The sequence below is a fragment of the Sapajus apella genome, unplaced genomic scaffold (assembly GCF_009761245.1).
Source record: "Sapajus apella isolate SASKATOON/1434 unplaced genomic scaffold, GSC_monkey_1.0 scaffold88, whole genome shotgun sequence".
NCBI lineage: Eukaryota > Metazoa > Chordata > Mammalia > Primates > Cebidae > Sapajus > Sapajus apella.
This window is the reverse complement of record NW_022437028.1, coordinates 8,083,492-8,108,001: the sequence shown is the minus strand read 5'-3', so window position 1 is coordinate 8,108,001 and position 24,510 is coordinate 8,083,492. Positions and strand designations below refer to the sequence as shown.

Below are 24,510 nucleotides of genomic sequence, written 5' to 3'. Positions count from 1 at the left end.
TGAGACGGAGTTTCGCTCTTGTTACCCAGGCTGGAGTGCAATGGCGCGATCTCGGCTCACCGCAACCTCCGCCCCCTGGGTTCAGGCAATTCTCCTGCCTCAGCCTCCTGAGTAGCTGGGATTACAGGCACGTGCCACCATGCCCAGCTAATTTTTTTTTGTACTTTTAGTAGAGACGGGGTTTCACCATGCTGACCAGGATGGTCTCGATCTCTTGACCTCGTGATCCACCCGCCTCAGCCTCCCAAAGTGCTGGGATTACATGCGTGAGCTACTGTCCCCGGCCGGGTGTTTTTTTTTAAGACAATCTCGCTCTGTTACTCAGGATGGAGTGCAGTGGCGGGATCTCGGCTCACTGCAACCTCTGGCTCCTGGTTCAAGCAATTCTCCCACCCCAGCCTCTCGAGTAGCTGGGACACGTGCGTGCCATGACGCCCAGCCAATTTTTGTATTTTTCATAGAGACGGGGTTACACCATGTTGGCCAGGATGGTCTCGATCTATTGACCGCGTGATCTGCCCGCCTTGACCTCCTAAATTGCTGGGATTACAGGTGTGAGCCACTGTGCCCAGCCAAGGGAGTGGGTACAAGTGTTGAAAAGAGTCTGAAGACCGAGCTTCACTCCTCAACAGAGCTTCCATTCCAACATGGCCTCTTGGCTGTTCCTACAACACCCACGGGTGCTCCAAGGTTAACACGAGAGATGAGGAAGAACCATCAGAGCCGACGGAGCGAGAGCAATTTGGAATCTGAGAGGCCAAATGAGGAAAGTGTTCTAAGGGGAAGGCAGTCGGTCAAATAATGCTGGTAGGTTAGTAAAATGAAGACTGGAGCAGAGGCCATTGCATTGACCAAGTGGATGGCACGGGTGACTTGGTGAGTACTTTCTATTTTGCAGAAGGACAAAAGCCCAAAGTGCAGTGAGTTTAAGAAAAACTGAGAGTTATCAACTTTGGGGGCCAGGAAATTGAAAAAAAAAGGGCCGGGTGTGGTGGCTCACACCTGCAATCCCAGCGCTTTGGAAGGCCGAGGAGGGTGGATCACCTGAGGTCGGGAGTTCAAGACCAGCCTGGCCAATACGGTGAAACCCCGTTTCTACTTAAAAATACAAAAATTAGCCACTCGGTGGCTCACGCCTATAATCCCAGCACTTTGGGAGGCCAAGGTGGGTGGATCAGCTGAGGTCAGGAGTTCAAGACCAGCCTGGCCAACATGGTGAAACCCTGTTTCTACTAAAAATACAAAAATTAGCTGGGCATGGTGATGGGGGCCTGTAATCCTGGCTACTCGGGAGGCTGAGACAGGATAATTGCTTGAACCCGTGAGGGGGAGGTCGCAGTGAGCCGAGATCGCACAACTGCACTCCAGCCTGGGCGACAAAGCAATACTCCATCTCAAAAAAAAGAAATAGAAGGAGGTGAGAGGAAAGGATTATAAAGAGAGCTAGGATAGGCAACTAACATAAGGAGGGTTTTTCTGTATGGTTAGTTTTTAATTTTGAGGGTTTTTTTGGGGGACAGAGTCTTGCTTTGTCACCCAGGCTGGAGTGCAATGGCGCAATCTCGGCTCATTGCAATCTTCACCTCCTGGGATTCAAGTGGTTCTTCTGCCTCAGCTTCCCAATTAGCTGGGACTACAGGCGCTTGCCACCACACCCGGCTAATTTTTGTATTTTTAATAGAGATGGAGTTTCACCATATTGGTCAAGCTGGTCTGGAATTCCTGACCTCAGTTGACCTGCCCACCTTGGCCTCCGAAGGTGATTACAGGCGTGAGCCACCATGCCTGGCTAGTTTTTTTTTTTTTTCCCGGCGCAGTGACAGAGTCTTGCTCTTTCACCCAGGTGGAAGTGCCTCAGCCTCAGCCTCCCAAGTAGCTGGGATTACAGGAGTGCGCCAGCATGCCCAGCTAATTTTTTGTATTTTTAGTAGAGACGGGGTTTCACCATGTTGGCCAGGCTGGTCTCAAACTCCTGACCTCAAGTGATCCTCCTTCCTCGGCCTTCCAAAGTGCTGGGATTACAGGTGTGAGCCACTGCGCCGGGCCTTTTTTTTCTTTAAAGCAAGAGAAATAAAGCATATTTGCATATCCATGGGAAGGATCCAGTGAAAAGAAAAGTTGGGAGCTGCTGCAAAAGTGGCAGGTGGACCTTAGCTGGGTGTTTGATTCATTTGTTCCTAATAACTGGAGGGAGGGCAGAGCAAAGGGCACTGATGTGTGTAGGTAGGTGATGGGTGATGGGTGGGGATGGGCCATTAGGGTCTCTCTGGATGATTCTGTTTTCTTATTTTTTTAAGACAGAGTTTCTTTTCTTTTCTTCTTCTTTTTTTTTTTTTTGAGACAGAGTTTCACTCTGTTTGAATAGACTGGAGTGCAATGGTATGATCTTGGCTCACTGCAACCTCCGCCTCCTGGGTTCAAGTGATTCTCCTGCCTCAGCCTCCTGAGTAGCTGGGATTACAGGCATGCACCACCACGCTCAGCTAATTTTGTATTTGTAATTTTGTAGAGATGGGATTTCACCAGGTTGGTCAGGCTGGTCTCGAACTCCTGACCCCATGATCTGCCCGTCTCTGCCTCCCAAATACCTGCAGCATTCTTGATGGGACCTTTACCAGACACCCACCTATAGGCACTTGTCAAGGCTGGGCCCTTGGGGGTAGGGTTGGTGTCTTTCTTTGGATCTTAGCTGCAGCCGGGTGCATTTATCACACTCCTTGGTCCATGGGGTCATTATTATGGTCTCTGTGAAGCCTGTCACTTGTCCATACCTTTTTGTTTTGTTTGAAGGATTTTGTTTTATTCATTTGTTTGTTTTTTGGAGACAGAGTTTCAGTCTTGTTGCACAAGCTGGAGTGCAATGGTGCAATCTCGGCTCACTGCAACCTCCACCTCCAGGGTTCAAGCGATTCTCCTGCCTGACCCTCCCAAGTAGCTGGGATTACAGGTGTGTGCCACCAGACCTGGCTAATTTTTAGTATTTTTAGTAGAGACTGGTTTCACCATGTTGGCCAGGATGGTCTTGAACTCCTGACCTCAGGTTATCCTCCCACCTCAGCCTCCCAAAGTGCTGGGATTACAGGTGTGGGCCACCATGCCCAGCCGGCTTCTGTTTTCTTAATGAAATTGGAAACTGGGCAGTGAGCCCAGAGTGAGAATGGCAGAGGAAGCATTGGAGGATTGGAGGGAGAGGTGAGGATTTGCATCTAGGGGTGTGGGAACATGAATGGACCAGACAGATGTTGGGGGAATGCTGGGCAGCAGTAAGAGCCCACTTGGGTGCTCGCTTCAGCAGCACATATACTAAAATTGGAACGATACAGAGAAGACTAGCATGGCCCCTGCGCAAGGATGACATGCAAATTCGTGAAGCGTTCTATATTTTTTTAAATTAAAATGGCTCAATTTGTGTTAATTAAAAAATAAAAAAAATAAAGAGCCCACTTGGGGCTGGGCGTGGTGGCTCATGCCTGTAATCCCAGCACTCTGGGAGGCTGAGGAGGGCGGATCACTTGAGGACAGGAGTTCAAGACCAGCCTGGCCAACATGGCAAAACCCCATTTCTAGTCTCTGTTAAAAATATGAAAATTAAGGCCGGGCGCGGTGGCTCAAGCCTGTAATCCCAGCACTTTGGGAGGCCGAGGCGGGTGGATCACGAGGTCAAGAGATCGAGACCATCCTGGTCAACACGGTGAAACCCCGTCTCTACTAAAAATACAAAAAATTAGCTGGGCATGGTGGCGCGTGCCTGTAATCCCAGCTACTCAGGAGGCTGAGGCAGGAGAATTGCCTGAACCCAGGAGGCGGAGGTTGCGGTGAGCCGAGATCACGCCATTGCACTCCAGCCTGGGTAACAAGAGTGAAACTCCGTCTCAAAAAAAAAAAAAAAAAAAAAAAATATGAAAATTAGCTGGGCATAGCAGTGCTCTGTTGCCCAGGCTGGAGTGCAGTGGCGTGATCTTGGCTCACTGCAACCTCTGTCTCCTGGGTTCAAGCGACTCTCCTGCCTCAGCCTCCTGAGCAGTAGCTGGGACTACTGGTGTGTGCCACCACATCCAGCTAATTTTTTGTATTTTTAGTAGAGACAGGTTTCATCATGTTGGCCAGGCTGGTCTTGAACCCCTGATCTAAGGTGATCTACCCATCTCAACCTCCCAAAGTGCTGGGATTACAGGTGTGAGCCACTGAGCCGGGGTGGCTGAATGTTTTCTCCAGACACATTCAGTCGCTTGGGACAAGCTGAATGAGTTTACTAGGTCTTGGTTTTGCCAGACAGGTACAAAGAGAGGGCAGGCCGGGTACGGTGGCTGACACCTGTAATCCCACCACTTTGGGAGGCTGAGGTGAGCAGATCACTAGAGGTCAGGAGTTTGAGACCAGCCTGGCCAACATGGTGAAACCCCATGTCTACTAAAAATATAAAAATTAGCCAGGTGTGGTGGCAGGCGCCTGTAGTCTCAGCTACTCTGGAGGGTGAGGCAGGAGAATTGCTTGAACTCAGGAGGTGGAGGTTACAGTGAGCCAAGATTGCACCACTACACTCCAGCCTGGGCGACAGAGCAAGACTCTGTCTGGAAAAAGAAAAAAAAAGAAGGGAAATGAAGATGCTGGGGAGGGAGAGTTGGGAAAGAAGGGGAGAGTGGAAAGTGGGTAGGAGGGATGAACTGGGGACCCAGTCAGGTAGAGAACTGTTGGGCTCAGGCATGACAAAGACTTTCTCCTTGACTAAACTTTAGTCAGTCCCCTCTGGGTACTCCTCTGTTATTTTTTGGGGACGGAATCTAGCTCTATCACCCAGGCTAGAGTGCAGCGGTGCGATCTCGGCTTACTGCAACCTCCCGGGTTCAAGCAATTCTCCTGCCTCAGCCTCCTGAGTAGCTGGGATTATCTAGGCACCTGCCAGCACACCTAGCTAAGTTTTGCACTTTTGGTAGAGATGGAGGTTCGCTGTGTTGGCCGAGCTCGTCTCGAACTCCTGACCTTGTGATCTATCTGCCTTGGCCTCCCAAAGTGCTGGGATTACAAGTGTGAGCCACCGCACCCGGCCTAATTTTTTTATTTTTTATTTTTTTTTTTAAAGATGGAGTTTCACCATGATGGCCAGGCTGGTCTTGAACTCCTGACCGCAGGTGATCCACCCACCTCAGCCTCCCAAAGTGCTAGGATTACAGGCATGAGCCACTGTGCCCGGCCTTTTTTTTTTTTTTTAAAAAAAAAAAAACAGACCCTCACTCTGTCGCTCGGGCTGTAGTGCAGTGGCATGATGTCAGCTCACTGAAACTTTCATGTCCTGGGTTCAAGGGATTCTCCTGCCTCAGCCTCCTGAGTAGCTGGGATTACAGGCGCCTGCCACCACGCCTGGCTGGTTTTTGTATTTTTAGTAGACGCTGGGTTTTGACATGTTGGCCAGGCTGGTCTAGAAATCTTGACCTCAGGGGATCCACCCACCTTGGCGTCCCAAAGTGCTGGATGATGGGCGTGAGCCACTACGCCCGGCCTGGGTCCTCTTCTTGACTGGGTCTTTCTGCTGTGTTCTGCTCTCCCACATCCCATCGCCTTTCCAGGCCTGCCTTGCCTGGTGTAGAGAGAATCCCGTACCTTTGGTATTTGATCACCCTGTGCTGATTTCTGGGAAAATTCCCTACCCTTGATGTCTCCTCTTGGTAATTTTTCCATTGTCTCCCCCTCACTCCCATTCTGCTAGTTGGCTCTAAACCCCCAACTGCCTTTGCTGTGTTCGGAGTTGAGTCTGAACTCTTCCCTATCGCCACAGTCATTTTATTTTGCTGGTTTTTCTTTTCCTTCCTTTCTTTCCTCCCTCCCTCCCTTCCTCTCTTTCTTTCCATTCTTCCTTTTCTTTCTCCCTTCCTCACTTTCCTTCCTTCCTTCCCTTTTTTTTTTTTTTTTTTTGAGTTTGAGTCTCACTGCGTCACCCAGGCTGGAGTACACAGGTGAGATCTCGGCTCACTGCAACCTCCACCTCCCAGGTTCAAGTGATCCTCAGCCTCCCGATTAGCTGGGACTACGGGCACCTGCTACTGCGCCTAGGTAATTTTGTATTTTTAGTAGAGATGGGGTTTCCCCATGTTGGTCAGGCTGGTCTCGAACTCCTGATCTCAGGTGATCTACCTGCCTTGGCCTCCGAAAGTGCTGAGATTACAGGCGTGAGCCAACATGCCTAGCCTCCCTCCCTTCCTGCCTCCCTCCCTCCCTTCCTTTTCTTTTCTTTTTTTTTTTTTTTTTTTGAGATAAGGTCTTGCTCTATCACGCAGACTGGTATACAGCCATAGGATCATAGCTCACCGCAGCCTCCATCCTCCTACTTCAGCCTCCTGAGTAGCTGGGACAAGAGGCAGGCACCATCACACCTGGCTAATTATTTTATTTTATTTTGTGGAGATGGGGTCCCACTATATTGCCCAGCTGGTCTGGAGCTTTTGGGCTCAAGTGATCCCCCTGCCTCAGCCGTCCAAAATGCTGAGATTACAGGTGGGAGCTTCCACACCCAGTTCCTTGTCACCATCTTGGAGCCAGTCAAACTAGTCCTGAATAAAGTCTGCCTTACTGTTTTAACAAGCATCAGGTTTTTTCTTCAACAAGCGCAGTAGAAGAGGCGAACTGAAGAGGAGGGCTGCAGTCACTGACAAAGACAAGGTCCAGGGCAAAACCACAGAGTAACAGGGTAAGGTGGAGGGTGAGATTTACGGAAGCAGAGTCCAGTGATGGACAGGTCAACCTAGGCCAGGGAGTGCTTATAACTGATGCTGAAAAAAAATTTTTTTTTTTTGAGACAGAGTCGAATTCTGTTGCCAAGGGTGGAGTGCAGTGGTGTGATCTCAGCTCACTGCAACCTCTGCCTCCTGGGTTCAAGCGATTCTTTTGTCTCAGCCTCCCAAGTAGCTGGGACTACAGGCACATGCTTGAGTTCAGGAGCTCCAGAGAAGCCTGGGCAACATGGCGAAACCCAGTATCTAGAAAATAGTAAAAAATTAGCCAGGTGTGGTGGTGTGCGCCTGTGTAGTTCCAGGCACTCGGGAGGCTGAGGCAGGAAGATGCTTGAGCCGAAAAGGCTGAAGTTGCAGTGAAGGGAGATCTGGCCACTGCACTCCAGCCGGTGTAATCGTCCCTGGATCCAAAAAAAAAAAAAAGGAAATGTGTAGTCTCCGAATTCAATTTCCTAATCTGAAAAATTGAAATAATAGTGGTACTGGCCGGGCGCAGTGTCTCACGCTTGTAATCCTAACACTTTGTGAGGCCGAGGTGGGTGGATCACCTAAGGTCAGGAGTTCAAGACCAGCCTGGCCATCTAGAGTGAAACCCCATCTTAAAAAAAAAAAAAATAATAATAGTGGTACCTACCTCGGAGAGTGGCTAATTTAATGCAATGCTATTTGGAAGGGATAATTTATCGAACCTTTAGGTATTGTTCTAAAGTGCTTAGGCCGGGCGCCGTGGCACACGCCTGTAATCCCAGCAGATCACCTGAGGTCGGGAGTTTAACACCAGCCTGACCAACATGGAGAAACCCCGTCTTTACTAAAAGTACAAAATTAGGCGTGGTGGCGCAGGCCTATAATCCCAGCTACTCGGGAGGCTGTGGCAGAAGAATCGCTTGAACCCAGGAGGCGGAGGTTGCGGTGAGCCGAGATGGCACCATTTCACTCCAGCCTGGGCCACAAGAGCAAACTCTATCTCAAAAAAATAAGATAAAGCCTATTAGCTCACTGGACTCACAGGAGGGAGGTTCGAGTCTATGCCCATTTTACACCTGAGGACGCATTGACAGGCGGTACTGCTGTTCATGGCATCTGTAAAGAGTGAAGAAGGAGTCTCAGCTCTCAGTAGGGTTCACAGGCTCTAGCATTTCTGCTGGAGGTGAGAACACTACAGGGAGGCACGAAAGCGGGCATCAGACAGAGCAAAGGGACCCTGGACCCACATCGGTGGCCAATGGCTCCCTCCGGTGGCCGAAGCGAAGAGCGCAGCTGGATCGGGCGCAAGAAAGGATCCCAGCAGGGGTGAGGGGCGAGGCTGGGACCCCGCGGAGGTTCTAGGGCTTTGAGAGGTTGGAGGACTAGGACTCCAGAAATCCCGAACGAAGGGGGCTGGAGTCCCCGTGACGCACCTGGCCCAGGTGTGGCAGCGCCGCCCACCTCCCGGCCGCCTTCGGCCGTCCTCACACGCCCACTTTAGCTGGGTAGCAGCTCCCGGCACCTAGGAGCTCGGACTGGGGTCCGGCCCCCGCGGCGGCGATTATGTGCACCAAAATGCTGGAAGCTCCGTCACTCGCGGCCCAGGCCCTGTCGGAGACGCCGGTCTTCAGGGAGACCGGGGCTGCAGGGCAATCCTTGGGTGCACGTGGAGCTGGAACTGGAACCTGGCAGGCTGGGGAACGCAGAGGGGGCGGAGCTTCCCCGGGCGCGCCCACGGGGCGGGGCCGGGGACCAGGACCAATGGCGAGCGCGTGCTGGTGGGGGTGGGGACAGGCTCCGGGCCTGGCATCCCGGTAGCCGCGGCTGTCTTTTCCGGCCCGCGTCCGCTCTCCCCCCGAGGCGGAGACCCCAGGCTCGCGGGGATCGCCCCCGAGCGCTGCGTCCTGCGGGTGGGTGAGTGAGTGCCCTGCGGCCCGCCGAGCTGTGGGGTGCAGCTGGCCGGGAGGGAGATCCTGGCCCCCTTACACCCCAGCAGGCGCAAAGGAGCAGGAGCCCGGGTGAGGGGAGGAGGACCCGGGGACCTTGAGTTGCTCGGTGGGAGCCGGCCTGTGTTTCTGTTTTCCTAGTCGAGGGGTGTGTTTGGGTTGGTAGAGTTTGGAGTGGGGATGGGAGGAATCTGGGGAGGCTCATTTGGATGGGAGGAATCTGAGGAGGCTAGGGAGAGGAAGAGGGGCTTTGAGATGGATTGAGGGAGAGGATTGACGGAGGGCGTGGCTTTGGAAGAGTTGGAAGTTTCTTGCTGCCTGTGGGTGCAGTGATTGCATGAGGAGCTTGGTAGGGGCGGCTCTGGACACCGAAGGAGGAGATGGGGAAGGCTGTCCTGCACATAACTTACTTCCCTTTTGGGAGATTTGCTTCCTCTTGCAATGCTAGTTAAGGAAGGAGAGGCTGGAGAAGCCTGTGCCGTCAGAGAACCTTTGCGTCTTTCCAGACCCGGTGCCATCCCTAGTGTCAGGAACATTAGGGAAGGGGTGGCCCCCAGCAGCTGGGAGGGGCCCTGAAACCCCTGCTGTCGGGTTTGGGGTACCACTTCTTTGTGGCGGAGTGGCTGGTACCATTTGCAGCCTCACCGGCTCTTTTGAGTTGCTGGTAAGCAGGGTGTGGGGGCATTCCTGTTTTCTTGAGGTTCTCTTTTTTTGTTTCTGTTTTGAGACAGGGTCTTGCTCTGTCAGCCAGGGTCTCGCTCTGTCAGCCAGGCTGGAGTGCAGTGGCTCAATCTGGGCTCACTGCAGCCCTATTCCTCCAGGGCTCAAGCAATTCTCGTGCCTCAGCCTCCTGAGTAGCTGCAATGACAGGTGTGTACCTTCACGCCTGGTTTTTTGTTTTTGAGACAGTCTCACTCTGTTGCCCAGGCTGGAGCGCAGTGGTACAGTGTTGGCTCACTGCAACCTGTGCCTCCTGGGTTCAAGGGATTTTCATGTCTCAGTCTCCCAAGTAGCCAAGACTACAGGCGTAAGCCACCACACCTGGCTAATTTCTGTATTTTTAGTAGAGATGGGGGGTTTCACCATTTGACCAGGCTGGTCTCGAACTCCTGACCTCAGGTGATCCAACCACCTCCTCCTCCCAAAGTGCTGGGATTACGGGTGTGAACCACTGAGCCCAGCCAATTTTTGTGTTTTTAGTAGTGAGCAGCTTTCTCTTTTGGGGAGGCTTCTGGGTGTTTGGTTAGTGGTGTTTGGGGGTGGGTGTGCTCTCTGGAGCTGCTTTTGATGTAACATAATCTCCTTTGCAGGTCACCTAACCCATTTGTGGTTTCCTCTGCCTGTGCGAAGCCATGGCCAGCGAGAGCTCGCCTCTGCTGGCCTACCGGCTCCTGGGGGAGGAGGGGGCTGCCCTCCCTGCTAATGGGGCTGGGGGTCCTGGAGGGGCGTCTGCCCGGAAGCTGTCCACCTTCCTGGGTGTTGTGGTGCCTACTGTCCTGTCCATGTTTAGCATAGTTGTTTTTCTGAGGATTGGTGAGTGGGCCCTGGACGGGGAGGGCTGAGGGGACATGATGGGGAGGGGTGGGACTGGGATGATATTAGGAAGCGGCCCTGGGGGATGTGGGTGGCTGAAGGGCTTGGGGAGGGCTCCCTGTGAGCTTGCATTTAGCTCCACCCTGGACCGATGCAGACCCAGTGGGTGGGGGATTTGGGGTGTGAGTCCCCATGACCTGACTTGCTGCTCCTGCCTCAGGGTTCGTGGTGGGTCATGCTGGGCTGCTGCAGGCCCTGGCCATGCTCCTTGTTGCCTACTTCATCCTGGCACTCACCGTCCTCTCTGTCTGTGCCATCGCCACCAATGGAGCCGTGCAGGGGGGCGGAGCCTACTGTATCCTCCAACATCAATGGACTGGGGTCTGGGCTGGGGTCTAGGCTGTTCTGCCTGCTAGGGAGCGTGGGGAAGGGGCCATTACATTTGTTGGCTAAGGGGCAAGACAAGTGGTTTTTTTTTTTTCATTCTTAAAATTTTTTTAGGCTGGGTGCAGTGGTTCACGCCTGTAATCTCAGCACTTTGGGAGGCCCAGGTGGGAGGATCACTTGAGGCCAGGAGTTTGAGACCATCCTGGCCAACATGGTAAAACCTTGTCTCCACTAAAAATACAAAAATTAGCTGGGCATGGTGGCATCTGCCTGTGATTCCAGCTACTTGGGAGGCTAAGGCAGGAGAATCGCTTGAACCAGCTACTTGGGAGGTGGAGGTTGCAGTGTGCCAAGATCATATCACTGCTCTCCAACCTGGGCAACAGAGCAAGATTCTGACTCCCAGGCTGGAGTGCAGTGGTGCCATCATAGCTCACTGCAGTCTCGACTTCCTGGGCTCAAGTGATCCTCCTGCCTCAGCCTCCTGAGTAGATGGGACTATAGGCGTGTACCACCACCCCTGTTTAATTTTTAAATTTTTATTTTTATTTTTATTTTTTGAGACAGAGTCTTGCTCTGTTGCCAGACTGGAGTGCAATGGCGCGATCTCGGCTCACTGCAACCTCTGCCTCCCAGGTTCAAGTGATTCTTCTGCCTCAGCCTCCCAAGTAGCTGGGACTACAGGTGAGCGCCACCACGCCCAGCTAATTTTTGTATTTTTAGTAGAGACGAGGTTCCACCATGTTGGCCAGGATGGTCTCGATCTCTTGACCTGGTGATCCGCCTGCCTTGGCCTCCCAAAGTGCTAGGATTACAGGCGTGAGCCATCATGGCAGGCCAATTTTTAAATTTTTTTTATAGAGAGGGAGTCTTGCTATGTTTCCCAGGCTGGTCTTGAATTCCTGGCCTCAAGTGATCCTCCTGCCTCAGCCTCCCAAAATGCTGGGATTACAGGCGTCAGCCACTGTGCCTGGCAGGGCAAGTTTTAATGAATGTGCAGCAGGCAGGCTGGTATAGTGAAGAAGATCAATATTGCCCTACACGTTAATGCCAGTTTCTAGTCTAACAATCTTGTCTGTTAGGCAGTGATTTTTTTTTTTTTTTTTTTGAGATGGAGTCTCGCTCCGTCGCCAGGGTGGAATGCGGTGGGGTTTCACCATGTTGGCCAGGATGGTCTCAACTTTTTCATCTCGTGATCCGCCCGCCTTGGCTTCCCAAAGTGCTGGGATTACAGGCGTGAGCCACCGAGCCTGGCCTAGGCAGTGATTGTTTTACAGATGCAGAAACTGGCACTCAGTGGGTATGAGCGACTTGTGCAAAGCCACATGGCTGGGGGCTGGCTGCACTTGGGTGAAATGCTTCGAGCTGTGGCGCCTTCCTCACGCCCATTTCAGTTTTTTTTCCCTTAATGCTCACCCCTGCTTCCACTTTCAGTCATGATCAGCCGGACACTGGGGCCCGAGGTCGGCGGCAGCATTGGCCTCATGTTCTACCTGGCTAACGTCTGTGGCTGTGCCGTCTCCCTGCTGGGACTGGTGGAGTCTGTGCTTGACGTCTTTGGGGCCGGTCTGTGCTTTGTCGGCTCTGGGCATTTCTGCGGGTTTGCAGGGTCTGGGAGTGTGCAGTCATGAAGGAGAAGGTCCTCTCCAGGCGAGGGGCAGAGTGAGCCATTACCTTGGCTTTCCGGAGCTCCTGCTGTGTGGCCAGCATCATGCAAGAGATGTGACATCCCCGATATTGTCCTTGCCTGCCGCGAGCTAACCAGTCAGAGAGACTGGGCTGAGATTCTTGCAATTGACAAGATCACCAGGGAGAGCTAAGATGCTGGGTTAGAGCTAAGAGGGAAGTGGGGAAGGTGGTCTCTCTGACAGCAGGTGGGCAGAGGGGGGCTTGTCTTGCCCCCCTCTGGGACTGGGACTGGGACTGGGTCCCTTCTTTTTTATTTTATTTTTGAGATGGAGTCTCGCTTTGTTGCCCAGGCTCGAGTGCAGTAGTGTGATCTCCACTCACTGCAACCTCTGCCTCCCAGGTTCAAGTGATTCTCCTGCTTTAACCTCCTGAGTAGCAGAGATTATAGGTACCCACCACCACGCCTGGCTAATTTTTGTATTTTTAGTAGAGACGGGGTTTTGCCATGTTGGCCAGGCTGGTCTTGAACTCCTGATCTCAAGTGATCTACTTGCCTTGGCCTCTCAAAGTGCTGAGATTACAGTCGTGAGCCATGGTGCTCAGTACCCCCCCCCTTTTTTTTTTCTTGAGACAAGGTCTCACTGTGTCATCCAGGCTGGAGTGCAGTGGTATGATCTTGGTGCAGTGCAACTTCTGCCTCCCAGGCTCAAGCGATTCTCCCACCTCAGCCTCCCAGTAGCTGGGACTACAGGCGCATATCACCATGCCTGGCTAATTTTTGCAGTTTTTGTGGAGTTGGGGTTTCGCAGTGTTGCCCAGGCTGGTCTTAAACTCCTGGACTCAAGCAATCCTCCCACCTTGGCCTCCCAAAATGCTGGAATTGCAGGCGTGAGCCACCCACCATGCCCGGCCGGTGGAGTGCCTTAGGATCAGGCCTTCTAACTCTGTCCCTACCTCTCTCCAGATGCCACAGGGCCCAGTGGCCTCCAAGTCCTGCCCCAGGGCTACGGCTGGAACCTGCTGTATGGCTCCCTGCTGCTGGGCCTTGTGGGTGGGGTCTGCACCCTGGGAGCCGACCTCTACGCCCGGGCCTCGTTCCTCACATTCCTGCTGGTCTCTGGCTCCCTGACCTCCGTGCTCATCAGCTTTGTGGCTGTGGGGCCAAGGAACATCCCCTTGACTCCTCGGCCTGGCCGCAATGGCTCCTCCCTGCCACCTCGATTTGGCCACTTCACCGGCTTCAACAGCAGTACCCTGAAGGACAACTTAGGCGGTGAGCTAGGCACTGTGGTGGCCGGGATCTCGGGGTGAGGAGTGGGCAGGCATTGGGGCTGGACCCTTAGAATCCCTGGATGAGTAGAGGTGTCAGAGGGAATGTGGGGCAGGAGGTCTGGAGCGCAGAACAGTGCAGCTTCATTCAGGCCTGTCCAGTGTGTGTTTGGCCTTTGGGGCAGGAGGGAGCCCACAAGACAGTCCCTGCTTTAGAGGAACTTGTGTTCTAGCTGGGGAAAGATGTGTATTCAGGAATCAGTTCAATAGCACAGTAAGGCCCAGCATGACTTGCACAGATCTGGATCACCCAGGAGTGAACAGAAGGGAGGCCTGACTATGGGCTGGGAAGGGCAGGAGCCGTAGAGCTGGAGGTGGCCTGAGATAGACGGGTGGGGGATTCAGCCAGGAGCTGAGAGCAGGGAGGAAAGGCATCTCAGGAAAGAGCTTGAGACCGAGTGTGGTGGCTCAGGCCTGTAATCCCAGCATTCTGGGAGGCCAAGGCAGGAGGATCACCTGAGGTCAGGAGTTTGAGACCAGTCTGGCCAACCCTGTCTCTACTAAAAATACAAAAATTATCTCAGTCAACATTCTTGGGAAGAAAAAGAAAAAAAGATACAAAAATTAGCTGGGTACAGTGGCAGGCACCTGTAGTCCTAGATACTCGGGAGGCTGAGGCAGAATTGCTTGAACCCGGGAGGCAGAGGTTGCAGTGAGCCAAGAATTCGCCACTGCACTGCAGCCTGGGTGACAAGAGGGAGACTCCGTCTCCAAAAAATAGTAATAATAATAAAAAAATTAAAAAATACAAAAATTAGCCAGGCGTGGTGGCACATGCCTGTAGTCCCAGCTACTCAGGAGGCTGAGGCATGAGAATCACTTGATCTCAAGAGGGGGAGGCTGTAGTGAGCTAAGATCGCCACCTCTGCACTCCAGCCTGGGTTTCAGAACGAGACTCTGTCTCAAAAAAGTAAATAGGCCATGTGCGGTGGCTCACACCTGTAATCCCAGCACTTTGGGAGGCCGAGGAGGGTGGATCACCAGATGCCAGGAGTTTGAGACCAGCCTGACCAACATGGTGAAACCTCATCTGTACTAAAAATACAAAAATTAGTCAGGTGTGCTGGTGGGCACCTGTAATCCCAGCTACTTGGGAGGCTGAGGAAGGAGAATCACTTGAACCTGGGAGGTTGCAATGAGCTGAGATCACACCATTGCACTCCAACCTGGGTGATAGAGCGAGACTCCGTCTCAAAATAAATAAATAAATAAAAATTAAAAAGTTAGATGGGCATGGTGGTGCATACCTGTAGTTCCAGCTACTTGACAGGCTTGAGCCCAGGAGGTAGAGGCTGCAGTGAGCTATGATGGTGCCACTGCAGTCCAACCTGGGTGACAGAGCGAGACCATGTCTCTAAAAATTAAATAAATAAATAATAAATAAAAGAGTGTGGATTAGGGCCTGGAGGGAGGAATATCAGAGCATTTCGGGGATGTGGCAGTGCATCTGGCTGACCCAAGGCCAGTGCAGGGGCAGGCTGGGGTCTTGGTGAGGGCAGTCAGGGGAGGCGGGGGGGGCTGTGGAATATGTGGCAAGGGTGGCTGAGAGGCCTGGATCCCTGAGAGGATGCTGACGTCCTCTCCCTCCTGGGAGCATCCTCCTAGCTGGCTATGCTGAGGACTACACCACGGGAGCCATGATGAATTTTGCCAGCGTCTTTGCTGTCCTCTTTAATGGCTGTACAGGCATCATGGCTGGGGCCAACATGTCAGGTGAGAGTTTCTGCCTGCCGCCTCCTGGGGGTGTGGGGCTGCCACCATGAGGGACCCATGGGGACGGCGGGAGGGCTGACCTCGCCCCTTCTGCTCCCCTCCCCACAGGGGAGCTGAAGGACCCCAGCCGGGCCATCCCTCTGGGCACCATCGTCGCCGTCGCCTACACCCTCTTCGTCTATGTCCTGCTTTTCTTCCTCTCCAGCTGCACCTGTGACAGGTACCTGGGGAGGGATGGGGGTGGAGTGTCAAACAAGGTTGCTGCACCTGGGTCACCAAGGGAAATACAGGCTGAGGGATTGGGGAGCAGAAACCCAGCTTGTTGGGGTGGAGGGAAAATAGGGGAAGGCTGGCTACTGGGGATTGATAGCCCGTAGCCAGCGGCTGCCATGGACCTGGTACTGTTGCAGGCACTTAGCTTGGGAGCGAGGGTGGGCAGTGGCTTTCTACTAAGTTTGTATTTCTGTAAATATTTGGCCTTTTGTGCATACACCATTAGGTGTGACAGCTGGGTGTGGCGGCTCACACCTGTAATCCCAGCACTTTGGGAGGCTGAGGCAGGAGGATCGCTAAAGGCCAGGAGTTCCAGACTAGCCTGGACAACATAGCAAGACCTTCCCCTCAAATACAAAAATTAGTCAGGCGTGATGGCACCTGCTTGTAGTCCTAGCTACTTGGGAGGCTGAGGTGGGAGAACTGCTCGAGCCCAAGAGGTCGAGGCTGCAGTGAGCTGTGATTGCAGCACGGCACTGCAGCCTGGGGGTTGGAGTGAGACCTTGTCTCTTAAAAAAAAAGGGAAAGGCGTGGGCTCGGTGGCTCATGCCTGCAATTCCAGCACTTTGGGAGGCTGAGGTGGTGAATCACTTGAGGTCAGGAGTTTGAGACCAGCCTGGCCAACGTGGTGAAACCCTGTCCCTACTACAAATACAAAAAATTAGCCGGGTGTGTTGGTGGGCACCTGTAATCCCAGCTACTCAGGAGGCTGAGGCAGGAGAATCACTTGAACCCGGGAGGCGGAGGTTGCAGTGAGTGGAAATCGAGCTACTACACTCCAGCCTGGGCAACAAAAGTGCAACTCAGTCTCAAAAAAAAAAAAAAGAGAAAGGAAGGACCAGTGAGTGATTAAATCCAAGGCCGCCCAATGAATACCAGGCGTATCCCTTTAGCACATTTGATATCTGAATCTGATCCTTAGGATCAGGGCTGGGGGTTTTCCCATCCGATGACATGACCTCCTTTCCCTCCCTCCTAGGACCCTGCTGCAGGAGGACTATGGGTTCTTCCGCGCCATCAGCCTGTGGCCCCCGCTGGTGTTGATCGGAATCTATGCCACCGCACTCTCCGCATCCATGAGCTCGCTCATCGGTGCCTCCCGCATCCTCCATGCCCTGGCCCGGGACGACCTCTTCGGTGGGTTCTCTGCCTCCTTGCTGACTCGGAGCATGCCCTCCCTTGTCTCTTCTGTGTACCCTCTAGGCCCTGGCTGATGTGTCTGCTGTGGATTCTGTTTTTCTAGGAGTGATCTTGGCGCCGGCCAAGGTTGTGTCCCAAGGGGGAAACCCCTGGGGAGCTGTACTGTATTCTTGGGGCCTGGTGCAGGTGAGACTTTTTCAACGGGCCCTTTCCTCACCCCACCAGCTGGCAGGATGGGGGTGCAGTTAGATGCAGGCTGGGAGACAAATGCAAAGGCAAATGCATTTGCACTTGGGGTGCACTGGTATTCTGAAGGTTTCACTGGCACTTTGTGGGGTTCACCAGCACTTTGCAGGGTTCACTGGCACCCTCAGGGGGTTTGCTGGTACTTTCTGGGGTACACTGGCATTTTGCAGGGTTCACTGACACTTTATGGGGTACATTAGTATTTTTCAGGGTTCACTGGTACTTCGTGGAGTACCCCAGCACTTCGAGGGGTTTGCTGGCACTCTGGGATGTACTAACACTTTGTGGGGTTTTGCTGATACTTTGGAGGTTCAGTGGCTCTCTGTGGAGGTACACTGGTATTCTCTGGGGTTCACTGACACTTTAGGGGGTGGACTGGCACTTTGGAGGACCCACTGGCACTTTCCAGCATTCATTGACACTTTGGGGTTCACTGGCACTTTCTGGGGTTCATTGACACTTTGGGGGTATGCTGGTACTTTTCATGATTCACTGGTACTTTCCAGGGCTCACTGATACTTTGGGGGTACACTGGCACTTTCCGGGGCTCACTGAAACTTTGGGGGTACACTGGCCCTTTTGGGGGTTGACACTTTTGGGGCATACTGGCACTTTGCAGGGTTCACTGGCACTTTCTGGGGCTCATTGACACTTTGGGGATGCACTGGTACTTTGGGGGTACACCGGCACTTTGGATCAATGGCATACCTCTTGGCCCCTGCCCAGCTGGTGCTTCTGGCCGGGAAGCTGAACACGATAGCTGCTGTAGTCACCGTCTTCTACCTGGTGGCCTATGCTGCCGTGGACCTGTCCTGCCTGAGCCTGGAGTGGGCCTCGGCCCCCAACTTCCGGTGAGAGACTCAGAGGCCTGTGTCCCTGGAGATGGAGAGAAGAAGGGAGGAATGGGAAAATGCGGAGGACTCCGGCCCAGGCGTGGGGCTGGGGACTGCAGCCTGGCACGCGGCCGACCCTGAGTTTCCGTCCCTCCTTCCCTCCGTGTCCGCAGCCCCACCTTCAGCCTGTTCTCCTGGCATACCTGCCTGCTGGGGGTGGCCTCCTGCCTGCTCATGATGTTCCTCATCAGCCCCGGTGCGGCCGGGGGCTCCCTGCTCCTCATGGGCCTGCTGGCTGCGCTGCTCACTGCGCGAGGAGGCCCCAGCAGCTGGGGCTATGTCAGTCAGGCCTTGCTTTTCCACCAGGTACGGGGAGCTGGGGGTGGTGGGGAGGGGAGAGGGAGGCGGTCAGGGAACCCCTTCTCCCTCCCTTCAGTCGGAGTTGGTGTTCCCATCCAAGAGGTGCCAAACAGGACTGTGTGTTTGATCTTGCCACTTCCCCACCACCTCCCACTGTACCCAGGTGCGCAAGTATCTGCTCCGGCTGGACGTCCGGAAGGACCACGTGAAGTTCTGGCGGCCCCAGCTGTTGCTGCTGGTGGGGAACCCCAGGGGCGCCCTGCCTCTGCTGCGACTGGCCAACCAGCTTAAGAAGGGGGGGCTTTATGTGCTGGGCCACGTCACCCTGGGAGACCTCGGTGAGCTGCCCTCCCACGCATTCACTCACATCCTTCTCTTACCTTACCGTTTTTTGTTTGTTTGTTTTTTTGGAGACAGAGTCTCGCTTTGTTGCCCAAGCTGGAGTGCAGTGGCGTGATCTCAGCTCACTGCAACCTCCACCTCCCGGGTTCAATCGATTCTCCTGCCTTCTCCTGCCTTAGCCTCCTGAGCTGGGATTACAGGCACATACCACCATGCCTGGCTAGTTTTTGTATTTTTTTTTTTTTTTTTTTTTTTGAGATGGAGTTTCACTCTCCAGGCTGGAGTGCAATGGCGCACGCAATCTCGGCTCACCGCAACCTCCGCCTCCTGGGTTCAGGCAATTCTCCTGCCTCAGCCTCCTAAGTAGCTGGGATTACAGGCACGCGCCCCCATGCCCAGCTAATTTTTTGTATTTTTAGTAGAGACGGGGTTTCACCATGTTGACCAGGATGGTCTCGATCTCTTGACCTTATGATCCATCCGCCTCGGCCTCCCAAAGTGCTGGGATTACAGGCTTGATCCACCGTGCCTGGCCTAGTTTTTGTATTTTTAGTAGAGATGGAGTTTCACCATGTTGGCCAAGTTGGTCTCAAACTCCTGACCTCAAGTGATCTGCCCACCTTGGCCTCCCAAAGTGCTGAGATTGTAGGCGTGAGCCACAACGGCCAGTCCCCAACCCCCCTTTTTTTTTTTTTTGAGACAAGGTCTTGCTCTGTCACCCAGGCTGGAGGGCAGGGGTGCCATCATAGCTCACTGCAGCTTCAACTTCTTGGGCTCAAGCGACCCTCCTGCCTCAGCCTCCTGAGTAGCTAGGACTACAGGTGTGTACCACCAGGCCTGGCTACTTTGTAGAGATGAGGTCTCTTTATGTTTCCCAGGCTGGTCCGCAACTCCTGGCTCAAGCAACCCTTGCACCTTGGCCTCCCAAAGTGCAGGGATTACAGGCATGAGCCGTGACACCAGCCCCTTTCCCCCTTTTATCTCCTTCCTAGTGAATTCTCCAACCAGCCATAGCCCTGCCCAGGCCCATCTGTGATTTGGACTCTAGGAAACATTGAACTTGGCCGACACTGGCTGCCTTCCTTTCCTTATCTTCCCTGTAGACTCCCTGCCCTCGGACCCAGTACAGCCTCAGTATGGGGCATGGCTGAGCCTGGTGGACCGGGCCCAGGTGAAAGCTTTTGTGGATCTAACCCTCTCACCCTCCGTGCGCCAGGGGGCTCAGCATCTGCTGCGAATCTCGGGCCTCGGTGAGATGCTCCTCCCTGGATCCCCTCAGCCTTCCCCTGTGGCTACTTCAAATCTCCGCTCCCCTCCCCTAGAGAGTCAGCCACAGATTGCAAACTGCAAAAGGACCCTATAGTCCAGAGCAGATAAGACAGTGCTCAAAGATAATAGCCGCAGACAGTGTGCGATAAGGTCTCGTAGGAGATGCTGGGGACTAGCAATGGGGTGGGCGATGCTGTTGCGGTTTTTTCCTTCTCCTTTTTTTTAAGACAGAGTCTCGCTCTGTCTTGCCCAGGCTGGAGTGGTGCAGTGGTGCGATTTCGGCTCACTGCAGCCTCCGCCTCCCGGGTTCTAGTGATTCTCCTGTCTTAGCCTCCTGAGTAGGGAGTGTGCTACACTTGTGTGCCACCACGCCTGGCTATTTTTGTATTTTTAGTAGAGATGAGGTTTCACCATGTTGCCCAGGCTGGTCTTGACCTCCTGACCTCAGGTGATCCACCCGCCTCGGCCTCCCAAAGTGCTTGGATTACAGGCATGATCCACTGTGCCTGGCCTTTCTTTCCTTTTTTTCTGACCTAAAAATTGGCGCATAGGCACTGAAGAGTGTATTTTGAGGGACAATGGAGCATTATTTGAATCTCCAGCTGCCTTATCAAATCAGATGGTGGTTTTGTTTTTTTCTTTTTTGAGACAGAGTTTTGATCTTGTTCCCCAGGATGGAGTACAATGGTTCGATCTCGGCTCACTGCAATCTCCACTTCCTGGCTCCAAGCAATTCTCCTGCCTCAGCCTCCTGAGTAGCTGGGATTACAGGCATGCGCCACCACACCTGGCCAATTTCATATTTTTAATAGAGATGGGGTTTCTCCATTTTGGTCAGGCTGGTCTTGAACTTCCGACCTCAGGTGATCTGTCCGCCTTGGCCTCCCAAAGTGCTGGGATTACAGGCATGAACCACTGCACCCGGCCCCCAGATGGTTTTTAGCCGCCAGCGTTCAGAGGAAGGAAGGCCAGCCACTATATAGCCAGCAAAGGTTTTGTGGAGAGATGGTAATTCAGCCAGGCTTTGAAAGGGGTTGGGAAGTAGGAGATGTAACATACCCCACCCCCCACCCCCAAGCCACAAAGGATGCCGGAGGCTGCGTGGGGCTGAGTGGGGCTGACGCTTGTGGATGGAGTGGTGAATTCTCAGCTTTTAGCGCTGAGGCCACCAGGGTCATCCATGCTCAGTCACTGCCTTCTCCTTTAATCCTGGACCAGTGCCTGTCACCAAAGCGCATGCTTCCTTCTCTATTCAGAGTCTGGCTGAAGTTCAACTGTGTTGGACATTGCCCGGTTCAGTGAAAATCGGACTCTGGGAGATACTCAGGAGGGGGCGTGACTAGCTTATTTTGCAAGATCAGCTGGAGTTCACACCTGCCCAGATGTTTTAGGGTGTTGGCAAGCATCACTGACCCATAGAGCATCTGAGAGCCTGGTCTTCACCTTTTGTGCAGAGACTACTATGCTCATGAAATTTATCCTGTGGAAGATATTAGGTTGGTACAAAAGCAGTTGTGGTTTTTGCTCTTATTTTTGGACAGGGTCTCACTTTGTCACCCAGGCTGGAGTGCAGTGGCGTGATCTCAGCTCACTGCAACCTCTGCTTCCTGGGTTCAAGTGATTCTTCCATCTCAGTATCCTGAGTAGCTGGGACTGCCAGGTGCACGCCAGCACGCTGGCTAATTTTTGTATATTTTTGGTAGAGATGGGGTTTTGCCACGTTGCCCAGGCTGGTCTCAAACTTCCGACCTCAGGCGATCCGCCCGCCTAAGCCCCCCAAAGTGCTGGGATTACAGGGGTGAACCACCGCACTAGCCTGTTTTTGCCATTTTAATGGGGAAAAAACGTAATTACTTTTGCATCAACCTACTCCAGTAAAAGGAAAAGTATTTCCTTTAAATGGTGGATGCTCCCGTCATAGAGAATTTGATTTATGGGTTGAGCAATGTTTGTTTCATGAGAAGGGGTCTTAGAAGAGGTCTCTGAGTCTCTCTGTAAACTCAGCCTGGTTCAAGGAGGGGAGTTACCCGATTCCACTTGGGTTGTTCAAAAATTAAGAACCAGGAGCTTGTTGGCAGGGACTTGGGGCATTGTGGTTGGCACGTGCCCAGCTTGGTGTCTCAGAGTGTGGCCTCTCATGCTGGGTGGAGGCAGCATGTGTTGACCTACCTGCCCCAGTACCCACCAGCCGTGAGCCTGTGGGTGAGTGACTTCATCGCTTGGTGCTTCGGGTTCCGTATCAGTAAAAAGAGGAGACTAAATAGTACCTACCTCACAGTGTTGCTTCAAGGTTCAAATGAGTTAAAACACAAAGTGCTTTCTATAGGACACAGCCCCTGGTAAGCGAATACCATGCTATACCACCATGATTAGGGTCTTGCAGTAATAGAAACATACCGGGTAGCCCTGGCTCATTTTTTCCTTTTTTTTGAGACTGAGTCTTGCTCTGTTGTCCAGGCTGGAGTACAGTGGTGTGATCTTGGCTCACTGCAACCTCCACCTCTCAGATTCAGGCAATTCTCATGTTTCAGCTTCCTGAGTATAGTTGGGATTATAGGTGCCCGCCACAATGCCCTGTTACTTTTTGTATTTTAATTCTTTTTGAGACGGAGTTTCACTTTAGTTGCCCAGGCTGGAGTGCAATGGTGGGATCTCGGCTCACCACAACCTCCGCCTCCTGGGTTCAAGCGATTCTCCTGCCTCAGCCTCCTGAGTAGCTGGGATAACAGTCATGCGCAACCATGCCCAGTTAATTTTATATTTTTAGTAGAGACAGGGTTTCTCCATGTTGGTTAAGCTGGTCTCAAACTGCTGACCTCAGGTGATCTGCCCGTCTTAACCCCCAAAAGTGCTGGGATTACAGGTGTGAGCTACCGTGCCCAGCCTAATTTTTGTATTTTTAGTAGAGATGGGGTTTCACCTTTTTGGCCAGGCTGGTCTCAAACTCCTGACCTCAGGTGATCTGTGTATCTCAGCTTCCCAAAGTGCTGCGATTACAGGGGTGAGCCACTGTGCTCGGCCCGGTCCATTTTCTCATCTTCCACTAGCAGGGTCTGGGGTGCTGTTCCCCTGGGGATTCAGGCCATGAGCTTGGCTGATCAGGGTGTCTGGTTTGAATGACGGAGTTCGACTCGCATCTCCTACCATGAAACAGATGCCCTGCTAGAAGCTGGGAGCAGACAGTGTCCTACTCTCGCGATAGAATTGGAGTGCTCATTCGTGGCAAGCATCCTAATGCGAACTTTGTCTGTTTAAGTGGAGGAGATTAGTCACTGAGATAATAAAATAAGTGCATGTGAAAGTGTTTAGGAAAAATGAAAAGTCATTATGCAAATGTGCAGAATGTTGCTGTAAGCCTGTACACAGTGAGAATGTCATAGCTTATGGCTGACACATATTGCTGTCAGCGCGTGGGAGCGTGATGTAAACTTAGCCTGTGAGCCTGACTCCTGTCTGTTCCTGCCTCCCCCTCTCTGCCCTCAGGTGGCATGAAGCCCAACACGCTGGTCCTGGGTTTCTACGATGACGCCCCACCACAGGACCATTTCCTGACGGACCCGGCTTTCTCCGAACCTGTGGACAACACCAGGGAGGGTGGTTCCCCGGCTCTCAGCACCCTGTTCCCTCCTCCCCGGGCTCCTGGGAGCCCCCGGGCTCTCAGTCCCCAGGACTATGTGGCCACGGTGGCTGATGCCCTCAAGATGAACAAGAATGTGGTGCTAGCCCGGGCCAGTGGGGCCTTGCCCCCAGAGCGGCTGAGCCGGGGGTCTGGGGGCACCTCTCAGCTGCACCACGTGGATGTGTGGCCCCTCAACCTGCTGCGGCCCCGGGGTGGGCCCGGCTACGTGGATGTCTGTGGTCTCTTCCTGCTGCAGATGGCAACCATCTTGGGCATGGTGCCCGCTTGGCACAGTGCCCGGCTCCGGATCTTCCTGTGCCTGGGGCCTCGGGAGGCGCCTGGGGCGGCCGAGGGGCGGCTGCGGGTGCTACTGAGCCAACTGAGGATCCGGGCTGAGGTGCAGGAGGTGGTGTGGGGTGAGGGGGCTGAGGCTGGGGAACCTGAGGCGGAGGAGGAAGGGGACTTTGTGAACAGTAGGCAGGGAGACGCGGAGGCAGAGGCCCTGGCACGCAGCGCCAACGCCCTGGTTCGGGCCCAGCAGGGGCGTGGCACGGGAGGAGGGCCGGGTGGGCCAGAGGGTGGGGATGCCGAGGGCCCCACCACAGCCCTCACCTTCCTGTACTTGCCTCGGCCGCCCGCCGACCCCGCCCGCTACCCCCGCTACCTGGCGCTACTGGAGACTCTAAGCCGAGACCTGGGCCCCACACTGCTGGTTCACGGTGTCACCCCGGTCACCTGCACTGATCTCTGATGCCCCTGCCTCCAGGGCTGGGTAGAGAGGGCCCAGGCAGGCGGCCCATCCTGATCCTTGGAGAAGGAGAAGGGAATCGCTGTGTCCTGTGGTCCCGCCCCTGGGACCTGGAGCCCAGGGGAGGTTTTAAGGGGGTTCTGGGCTTGGGTGTCACACCCACCTCCTTTGGCAGAGGGACCCCAGCACAATAACTCCGGATGGCTGTCCCCACCGTTCAGGGGAGGGAGTCTGCAGCCTCCCTTCACTGGTGCCTTGATGCTAGGGGCTGGCCCTCCTCCGAACTCTGGGCTACCTCAGTTTCCTCATCCTGGCCAGACTCACTGGCCCACTGGGGTGGTGATGTTTTCATTCTGTTTTATTTTTCTAACTCTGCTGACCATGAATAAAAGACCAAAACACTACAGGCTGGCTGAGCCACGCTGGTGGGGAGGTGAGAGGGAGGGGGTGG

At 53.7% G+C, this 24,510-nt stretch overlaps 1 protein-coding gene and 1 non-coding gene across 7 annotated transcripts; both read left to right on the top strand.

Annotated features, from left to right (window-relative positions):
• Nucleotides 1-3,279: 3,279 nt before the first annotated feature.
• Nucleotides 3,280-3,386, top strand: LOC116534667. The gene has a single exon (XR_004261815.1). It is a non-coding gene; the product is annotated as a U6 spliceosomal RNA (small nuclear RNA).
• Nucleotides 3,387-8,468: 5,082 nt separating this feature from the next.
• Nucleotides 8,469-24,463, top strand: SLC12A9 (solute carrier family 12 member 9). 6 transcript variants are annotated; one of them, XM_032255135.1, is made up of 15 exons: nt 8,498-8,602; nt 9,145-9,302; nt 9,949-10,171; nt 10,392-10,526; nt 11,993-12,124; nt 13,152-13,460; nt 15,122-15,229; nt 15,338-15,449; nt 16,482-16,639; nt 16,746-16,828; nt 17,615-17,739; nt 17,895-18,087; nt 18,245-18,419; nt 19,527-19,673; nt 23,176-24,463. In XM_032255135.1, exons 3-15 carry the CDS (start codon nt 9,991-9,993, stop codon nt 24,060-24,062), a joined length of 2,745 nt encoding a protein of 914 aa, XP_032111026.1. In that variant the 5' UTR covers nt 8,498-8,602; nt 9,145-9,302; nt 9,949-9,990; the 3' UTR covers nt 24,063-24,463. The 6 variants fall into 6 exon arrangements, with proteins under 6 accessions (XP_032111022.1, XP_032111023.1, XP_032111028.1 ...); XM_032255131.1 differs by lacking the exon at nt 9,145-9,302 and having other exon boundaries at nt 8,469-8,606; XM_032255132.1 differs by lacking the exon at nt 9,145-9,302 and having other exon boundaries at nt 8,479-8,602.
• Nucleotides 24,464-24,510: the final 47 nt, after the last annotated feature.